At 31.1% G+C, this 10,699-nt stretch overlaps 1 protein-coding gene across 1 annotated transcript; it reads left to right on the plus strand.

The window, feature by feature from the left end:
- Nucleotides 1-2,889: 2,889 nt before the first annotated feature.
- Nucleotides 2,890-10,545, plus strand: LOC132166308 (WAT1-related protein At5g64700-like). Its single transcript, XM_059577106.1, has 7 exons — nt 2,890-3,111; nt 3,226-3,288; nt 3,463-3,579; nt 7,617-7,878; nt 8,922-9,080; nt 9,208-9,359; nt 9,999-10,545. The coding sequence occupies exons 1-7, from the start codon at nt 2,939-2,941 to the stop codon at nt 10,177-10,179; spliced, it is 1,107 nt and encodes a 368-aa protein (XP_059433089.1). The 5' UTR covers nt 2,890-2,938; the 3' UTR covers nt 10,180-10,545.
- The last annotated feature ends 154 nt before the right edge of the window (nt 10,546-10,699 follow it).

Here is a 10,699-nt window from a genome sequence, read left to right on the forward strand (position 1 = left end):
GGTTGATGCTTGATTGACCTAGCTTTTAAATTAACAATTCTTCTAGCATTTTAAAGTGATCCTGAGTGCTTCTGGTTCTTGTAAAGAAGGGGTAAATAGACAGGAAAAGGAGAAGCAAGAATTGAATATGTACTTTATTGGATGGTGGTACGTCATTTGAGGATCAACTTTTGAAGAAAAAATTTAGAAAGTGTAGGATTTCTCACTGTGCGTATGGTGGCGTTTTTTTGTTTATAATAAACGTTGGTAATAAAAACTAGGGTAAAACTCAATTATTTTGTAGTGTCTCTCTCTGACATAATTGTATGGATTTGAGGGACATTGTCAAGTAGTAGATGGACCTATCTTCTTCTCAAAGCCTCTGAAACCGCATAAAGATTGATGTTTGATTGACCTAGCTTTTAAATTAACAATTCTTCTAGCATTTTAAAGTGATCCTGGCCGGGTGCTTCATGTTCTTGTAAAGAAGGGGTAAATAGACAGGAAAAGGAGAAGCAAGAATTGAATCTGTACTTCATTTGTCAAGATCTTGCCCCCCAAAAAAAAAAAAAAAAAAAAATGCATGAATAATCAGAAAAAGAAAACCTACCAAATCATAGTCTTATTTCTTAGGGCCATAGTGCTCGATCCAAGAAATTAAAATAAAACAATTAAAAGGAAGCATCATGAAATAATATAAACATCTACACAGAAAGTAACACGGATAATATAATTAAAATAGGATAGTAGTGAATATAAAGATTAAGCACTAACTTAATTTATAATAAATTAGGATGAGATTCTCATGTCAATAAGAATTAATATAAAAGTATTCACAAAACTACAAAAGCATCCACCAACTTTAGTTTTTTTTTTCTTTTGAAGAACCAACTTTAGTTATAAGTTTTCCCCAAAAAAGGTACAATTATAAAATAATACATTAATCATGCCCACTCTCCCGTTTCTAAGTAAGTTTCAGTTAAAGCCTTTTAACTTTTATTTTTAATTTTGCTTTTTAAGCGAAGGGTAAGGACTATTAAAAGGGGAACAGATGATCTCGAGAGAGTATTCAGTTAGTTATATTTGAGAGTAGTCTTTTTTTTTTTCACTTTTTAAGGGGATAAAAATACTCATTTAATATAACTATTCTCCAGCTTATTTAAACTCGAAAGCATCTTAATTCATTAAAAGGGTGGGTCTGTTTGCATATATACATGCAAAAGTAAAATGCTGGAGGAAAATCAAAAGCCTAAATCTTGAGCGTGTTTGGATGAAATTTCGAAAAGTGTTTTTAGTGTTTGAAAATCGAGAAGTGATCTTTGGAGTCCACATCTGAAAACATGTTTGGATAATTAAACTTTTTAAAAGTGTTTAATTCTGAAAGAAAAAAATTGAAAAATGTTTGGAATCAATATTAAAATATTGAGTCTTTAACCTAGTCTATAAAAGTGACATGTGTTCCTTTTTTTAATAACATGTGAGATGCATATAAGTTTTTAATAAAATTTATTTCAACTTTGTCATTCCTATTAAAAACTCATGTAATTTTCACATGTTTAAAGGACACATGTCACTTTTATAAATTAGGTTGAAGGATATTCCTCCAACCCAATTTAAAAGAAAACTCTGTCCATATTAAAATAAACTTTTCAATTTATAAAGAAAAGAATAAAAATAAATAAAATTACTGAATTCCTCTTGAGACAACAATGAGTACAGGATGATCTAAGATTAAATTATAACTTGTTTTAATCCTTATTTAGTCTAGTTTACTGAATTCCTGAACTTCCACCTTATCTTTGACTCAAAAAAGAAGTGAAAGAATCAAGCAAGCATGTTCCAAGAGGTGGATTAATGGCTAGCTCTTCCTTACACACCCGTTGAGAGCTTTGAAAAGCTAGCCGACCAAATCCCGTCTTGATATTATATATAATTTTATAACGAGAAATACTATATACTAGATAAGTATTCCCATTCCATCCACAAAATCGGTGTGATGTAGTCTATTTATTAAGAAATTTATCATATTTCTCAAAACCAGTGAGATGCAAAAAGTAAGACGAATGCAAAAGCAAACAATTAAAAAATATAGAAATTTACGTGGTTCATCACTGAGGGCTATGTCCACACAGTTTCAGCAATATTTCATTATTTCTTGATAAGCAATACATGAGGCGTCAGTTGCATGAATGGATACATAGAATCGCATAAAACCCTAAAAACATATGTGACTATAAATATGACCCCCAACTAGGTCAAAACACCAAAACACTATATAGCAATTTTCATCTACCAAATGCTATAATGGAACCGCCACATCAACTTTGGTAAATAGATAGGGGTGGATACTTCTCCCATACTGCATTTGAAGAACATTTAAAAGGTGTCCAAAGGATGCGTTTAATTTCAAAATTGTAAGGTCAAAGGATCTAATACTCTCTGTCTTTCTTATTGTAATAGCTACAATATTGTAGACAATTTTTTATATGATGAAAAGAACGTACACTCACCCTTAATTTACTTTGATCCCCCTTTTTCTTTTGTATTATTGATTTTGGAATTTGGAGAAATTGGAGTACACCAATGGAAAGAATGTCAATCTATAGGATCCAAAGCCTTCAAAAAAAAAAAAAAAAAAAAGGAAAAAAAGGAAACCCATGTTGTTTCTTGAGTGACAATTAATTAAGTTAATTTTTTGGAAGTACTTGTGCATGACTGGTGAACAGAGACACCACGAACACTTTTTTGGTGGCCCCTTCGTATTAAAGCAGCTTGTTATCTTCACCACACACGTCCCAATAGGGGAGCCATGTTCTTTTCATCGACCATTCTCGTAATTCTCCACTAATCATCAACTCATATATATATACACACACACACACACAAACCATCTTGTTTTTCCCAATTAAATCCTACATGAACAAGAATCTTGCTTGCTAGGTTTTAGGGTTCGCCGACAATGGATGAAAAGAAGCCTTATTTGGCCGTGATTCTCATACAAGCAATCTATGCCGGCATGTTCTTGCTCTCCAAGGCTGCATTCAATGGTGGCATGAACAGCTTCGTGTTTGTCTTCTATAGACAAGCTGCAGGAACCATTTTCTTGGCTCCTATCGCACTGTTCTTTGAATGGTAATAATAATATATAATTAACAACAGCAATTAATATTATATATATATATATTCCTTTTCTTCTTATTTAAACTTATTTGATAATCTTTGATGATTTTATGCCGTGGGCTTTAGGAGAAAGGCGGTTCCCTTATCATTTGTGACCTTCTGCAAGATTTTTCTTCTTTCTCTATTTGGGTATGCCCTATTTAGTTTAAATTTTACGTTTCCTTTCAATTTGCTTCTAAAAATGTTGCTCTCTTCATATATATTTGAAGAATGAAAAAAAAAAACTACGTCGTTTATGTTGTCGGATAAGTTTGATTCAAAGTTTCAAGAAAAGAATTCATTGTTTTGTTTTTCCGATTTCAGGATCACCTTAAGCTTGGATATCTATGGCATGGCACTTGTTTATACGTCAGCAACTTTGGCTGCTGCAACGACAAACTGCCTTCCTGTCACTACTTTCTTCTTGGCAGTATTACTCAGGTAGAGTCTATTTCTATTTGTGTATATATATATATATATATATATATATTTCCTTTTCTTCAATTACAAAAATCCTATATTTAACAGGAAAATTAAGGGAAAAATATACTTAAAACATGTGTTTGCGGACAAATCTCACGAAAAAAGTGTGAAAATATAAGGTAGGGATCGAGCATGTGTGTAATAGTTTTAAGTGTATGGAGTTAGGTTTTTTAATTACATACGACTCTTTTGTGGAAAAGTCATCTCTTGAATTAAAGTACCACTTATTAATTTCAAAACGTTAAACTCACCTGTGGGGCTTGCAGATAACGTACATGAATTATTTTAATTGAAATGAGGGACAAATGACGGAGATTGGGTACAAGACCTTTACTTTGATATTAAGTTAAATCATCACTTTTTTAAAACTTTTTTTTTTTTTTTTGAGAAGCACTTTTCTTAAACCCTAAAGCTTAATTAAGCTAATAAATTATAATAATTTAATTAATATTTTAACTTAAATGGACTTTGATTAGAAGAGTAGTTGTCATCTTGTTTATAAAAAGTAACGGAAATATCACAATCTTAGTCAGTTTTGTGTGGCTCCCCAATTAAATGTAATAGGGACACTTTTGTCGACTATCACTGAACGTACGTAGGTTATTAGTGAAATAGGAAAGCTTAGCCTTGGTGATCAAACTAATTAAAAAAGTTGCATTTTGAATGTCTTTGTCAGGCACATGTTCATATATATATATATATATATAAGGAATTGGATATAATTGTCACATGTTTTGGAAATACCATGCGTTAATTATGCTTAAAAAAGAAAAAAGAACAATAAAAACTAAGAGGGCTTCAATTCTCAAGAATCTACCAATTTTCTAACAAAATTAAGTTCTTCAAATAATTTTAATCCAAATTAAGTTCCTTTTCATATACAGAAATACATCGGAAACACCATACTTCAAAAGACGCACCAAAACGAATTTTATTGTATATTAATTGATAAATCCCTGTTTTTGCGAAGTTAGTATATGTAATTAATTAGCAATTAACTTTTTTCAGGTAAGTATATTTATGCATGCATGTAGACCGATTGATCATCCATTGCATGAGATATTGATACAAATTTTAAGTAGAATTCAATCTTAAAAATTGGCTTAGTGTAAGAAGAAGTGCTCAATAATTTATATACACAATACCATTAAGATTGTACTTAAGTCACAAAAGATACTTAAGATTGTAACATATAATACCACCACACTCTATAGCCGATATTCATGGCGACCAACTCTATTGACACTAAAATTGACTTGCAAGGCCTATATACACATTTCTTTCATAGTGATTGATATATATTTTATTTTATTTTATTTTTATTTTTAAGTGCTAGCTAGCTTCGTGATAAGACTTCGGCATTGAATCAGATATAGTAGATATAAAAAATAAAGGTTCGAATTCAAGACTTATAGCTCTCATACGTACGTAGCATGTGAAATTAACACTTATTCTAAAAGCTTAAGTGAATAGAAAAATATAAATTTAATTATTTAATTAAATATTTTAACAAAGATATTTTATAGAAAAATATCTTTACTATAAATATAATATATTTATAGCAAAGATATTCTATTAGGGCCGTATCCTATAAGACACTGATGGTTCATATATGCCAGACCAGAGATGGCCATATGTTGTCCAAGTGAATTTATTCTCGATCTGGCGTATGCCTTCTTGAATTATAATGGAATCTCTCTCTCTCTCTATATATATATATATTCATTTATTTTATATTAATGCAACCGAAATAAGGTTTGATGCACGTGTAGAACAGAATGGCCACCACTCGTACTTGTCATGCTCCAAAGATAGCACCATGTACGTCCTTCACGTGAATTTTGTATTTTGATGATAGAAATTAATTATGATAGCTAGGGCGGATGAAAGAGAAAGGAAAGAGAGAGACAAGAAGAAGAGACAGACAAACACTTTCAACTTTCAAGGTTATACTAAACTTAATTACAATAGTTTAAAAAATTTATGGTAGAATATATTGTGTGAGATTTGATATTACGAGAATATATGAGTATTGATTGTAGATAATAGACCTATAAAAAAATAGAATAAAGACCTAATATTCTAACATTGAAGTACAGATTATGGCATATTTATCACATTTGTCTTTTTATATTGTTAGGGTGCGTTTAGCATTGTGATTTTATAAAGCGTGATTTTAAACTAAATTGCATAAAATGAATGGTTTGGAATTGGTTTTAAAAAAAATTGCGATTTAAAAACGTAGAAAATTTGTTTTTTCAAATGTAGTACTTTTTTGAATAACACACAATTTTAAAGGCTAAACTGTGATTTTAAATGTTAAACTACAATTTTATTAAACGTTTAACTACGTTTTTAAAAATTACATTTTCAAAATCATACATTTTAAAATCATTATTTTTAAATCACGCTTTTTGAAATTGTAAACCCAGACGGACAAGCATAATCCAACTACAACGTTGTTAATGAATGATATTGGAGGGATTTGTTGGATGTAGGTCCACAGTTGGTCTTGGGCTTTTATGATATATGACAAAGAGACAAGGTTTGATTTACCAACTGTGCCGACACTTTTTCTTTTTCCTTTTCATTTTTTTTTTCTATTTTTGTGGATAACACACGTGAACAAAAAAAAATTTAAAAAAATACAAAAATTGCATGGTTGCTGTGTGTAAAAGGGATTTTAGATTGGTGTAGATATCAGTAATCAAACAAGGTTTAGTATATAATTATGAGAAATATTTGGTTTCATTATGTTACACATCTTTTGTCTATCATATTCATATAAAAAATGTGTAAATTCAACATTAAATTTGTGAGTTTTACGTAGATATGAATCCTACAGATTTATTAATTAATGGTGGACTTAAAAAAAAAAAAAAAATGAACAAGAAATGTGTAACAGAATGACACCAAATACATCTCTATAATTAATGCGGGTAAAACTTGAAGCAGTTGTCCCTTTGACTTTGGTAGTTAATCAAAAGACGATTATTATATATTAACAATATATTTTCACTAAGTTCGACATCAGAATATATTGAATGATGTTTTTCAGATTGGTAAGAATTATGAAAACTATTTCGTATTCAGAATCGATATTTCCTTTTGCGATTTTGTTAGTCATATGTGAAAATTAAAGAAAAAAGTGGAAGAAATAAAGAAAATGTAGGCAAAAGATTTTCGGGGTGGTCGGTGTTAGATATACCTACGTCCACTACTAAATAATTTGTTCTTATATTTACATTACATATGACTCTGATTTGGAATAGGTGAAGATAAGATAGGTATGATAATCAAATTAGAATGGTTTGATAATAATTAATCCTAAAAGGTAAATATGTTATGAAGAGTATAAACATAATATGAAATGATATCATATATTCTAAGTTAGATGTGGATACAAACTCATCTAATAAAGTGACATGTATTCTTTAACATGTGAGAATCACATGTTTTTAAATAGTTATAGGATATATGTCACTTTATTAGATGTGTTTATATAAATTAGATACAAACCAATTTAAAGCAAATTTCTGTCGTTAGATGCTTTAAGCTTATGTTGTTTGCAGATTCCATAAACATTGTTAAATCAGTGGTATTTATTCTAAAAGCTTAAACTAATTATAAACCCAGAAACAGAACCATGTATAGACCAAGGGGCCATGGCCGTCTAGCTTGCTTTTCAATTTTTCTTTTGAATTTTTATTATCAAGTTATATATATTTAGGTTTAAAAGTTAGGTTTGGCCCTTATCAAAAATAGGTTTGACCCCTTATTTATACTTTGGCCCCTCCATATGAGAAATCCTTATTTCATCCTTGAATACACATGGAATATTTAACAAAATTGTGGTGTCAGGTTTTAAACTCATTACCTCTGCTCTAATACCATAATCATCACTTATCTGCATAGCTTAAGCTAATAAAAATAGATGAATTTACTTATTTAGGTCATATTATATTCTAACAAACATCTAAAAAAATGTATGATAGGATGGAGGTGTTCAGGTTGAAGACAACCGCCGGGGTTGCAAAGCTTACAGGCATACTAGTCTGCTTAGCCGGCGCAGCGACCCTTGCCTTCTACAAGGGACCGCATTGGACGCTCATCAGGGACGGCCACCATCACCACCTCTTGGGGCACCCTAAAACCCAAGAACACCATGTCCATCTTCCTTCTAGCACAGACTGGATAAAGGGTTGCTTCCTTTTCCTCGTTTCCAACATCTTTTGGGGCTTGTGGCTTGTTTTGCAGGTATATATCTAAATATCCTCTTGTTGTTTACCAAAACACTAGGGAAGTAATTTAAAAATCTCTAGCTTTTCCTTAGCAAAAAATGGACAAAATCAATTAATGTTTTTTGTCGAAAGGTTAAGTTTTCATGGCTATATATATATATGCCTTTATGGAATTTAGATTTATTGATATAGTTATTACTAGGAAAGGGAATATACATGACCTATGTTGAGCCTTATGGCATTAATTAAACATAGACAAATGCTACTCTATGTGGCATGAGTGTTCATTTCCTAGCATTATTGTCTATGTGGCATATTCACATCCACTTGTTTTTTTTTTTTTTTTTTTAAGAAAATCAAAAAGCTTAAGAACAAAAAAAATGCTAAGAAATAAACACTTAAGAATGCTAAGTAACATTTCTCTTATAAACATATATTCATCAATAAGTTTTGTACTTATTCATCCGGATGGTCGACGTCTTAACTAGCAAGTGGGCATGTGCTATCAAAATTATTAGTTGAATTTTTGGACTGACCTAATGCTTGGCTGTAAATTGTGATAATGTGTTACCACAGTATAATCAAGGATGAAACCAAGGAGAGCAAGATGGCCATGACTCACATAGTTTTAACATTTTTTCTTAAAATATTTATATATAATTAAATTTCTATATGTTTTTGGACCTAAAAGACAGGTTTTGTCCCTCTTTCATGGTGTTGCAATGTTTCCTAAAGTTGTAATGCTAAATATTTAATTCTCATATTTCTCTCTAAAACTGATGTAACTTTAAAATTACTATTACATTTGTAATAAATTAATATTGAATTTTTATCTAATAATAATTTTAAAAGATAGGTGTTAAATTTGGAGGGACACAAAAAAAACATAAGAAAGGCATTTAGAATTACTTCCGAGCATTACACAAAAAACCATTTCTCGGCCACCAATAAACAAGAACGCCATGAAATTTTTATTTTTACTTTCTTGGCTTTCTTTTTATATATGTGTGTGTATAGAAATTTCATATTTGGATTTGCCCATTTTCTTGGATATTGCAGGCAACTATTATGAAAAGCTACCCTCCAAAGCTTCTGTTCGTAACTCTTCAGTGCTTTTTGAGCACCATTCAATCCTTTGCCATTGCCATTGCTTTTGAAAGAGACCCTTATCAATGGAAGCTGGGTTGGAATGTCAGACTCGTAGCCGTAGCTTATTGTGTAACTCTCTTCTTTTTCTCTCCATATTTCACCTTTCATATATATTTCCATATGCAGATAAACTTATGAGCTTAATTTCATATTTAATTTAAGGAGGAATAAACTATTTGCAATTAATTTCTGGCAGGGAATCATTGTGACTGGCGTTACATACTACTTGCAAGCATGGGTTCTTGAGAAGAAGGGACCAGTTTTTCTTGCCATATCTACACCTTTGGCTCTCATCATTACAATGTTCTCTTCCGCAATTCTCTTAGGCGAGATCATTACCTTGGGAAGGTAATCTATTCTTTCCCTACCTAGTTAGACCAAATTAATCCTTCCCACTATACAAGGATATTTGGGCAAGCAGCTTGGTTTCACTTCATCCAATTCATTCTATTATGGCTGCGTTTAGGATTATAATTTCGTAAGAATAATCTGCGTTTTTAAAAGATATCGCAAAATGTAAAACGTTTGGCATTGCGATTTAAAAAGCATTTAATATAAAATAGAAAAAAAAAAAAAAAAAAAAATCTGTGATTTTTATAAGCAAGTTAGGAGTGCTTATTTGAAAAAACGCAAATTTAAACCAAAATCACGATTCCACATAACAAATATTTGATAAAAATATTGTTAGAATATTTATAATATTTTCTATATTAAGCCTTTTTTCTATTTCTTTGTATGCCCTATTGTCTTCATTATTTAGTCTGGTTTTCTTTTCACTACTCTTAATCTCTCTATATATAAATACTACTCATTGTAAACAAGTTTTATCATATTTCAATATTGCCAAGATGTAGCCCTAATTAACAGTACTCTTCATCAGTATCACTTTCTCTTTTTGCTCTCTTTTTCATTTATTCATATTCTATTATATATTTCTACAACTATATATATACCTTATGTTTTCACTCTTCTTCTATATATTTGTAGTCTTTTAGGTGGGCTCTTGCTGGTTGGAGGCCTATACAGTGTTTTGTGGGGGAAAAGTAGAGAACATAAAGCGAATGGTGGGAATAATTTAACACCTGAAAAAGTTGACAACCAATGCTCAGAAATGAAAGAAGTAGTAGTGGCCTCTAAAAGTACTCCACCAGTACCCTTAGTTGTGTAACATTAAACACGTGCCATAAATGCAAGCTCCATGACGTTAACAGATATTGGAATACTCCATATGCATGATTCACGAATCACGAGGATGCCCCCACTTTAAGAGTGCAAGCTCCATGGCAGAAATTACAAGTTCATGTCTTACAATGACAGCACTTTGCTTTTAGCTCCTTTATAGGCTTTTTTACATACAGAATCATGAGGTTCTTTAAGCTTTTGCTCAAGCTTGTTTGTGTATATGTAATATTGAAGAAGGCATACGTTATTATGGCTTGGTGCCTTGAATAATTATTGGTATTAGCTACCATTTCTCATGTAACATAAAATGTAGTACAAGTTTGTATACCCTTTGTTGAGAATTGAGCCGGCACGCCCACATAGCCCACAAAGCTTGCATACAAAGGCCTGAAATCAAACCATTAGCCTAATCTTATCATACCTGCCGTAGCAAGAGATCGACCCCTTTACCAGTAAAGTACGCTAGCTCTAAGCTTAATAACTGCTCATTATGTAAGATACACTCA

This window comes from Corylus avellana, chromosome ca11 (genome assembly GCF_901000735.1).
Source record: "Corylus avellana chromosome ca11, CavTom2PMs-1.0".
NCBI lineage: Eukaryota > Viridiplantae > Streptophyta > Magnoliopsida > Fagales > Betulaceae > Corylus > Corylus avellana.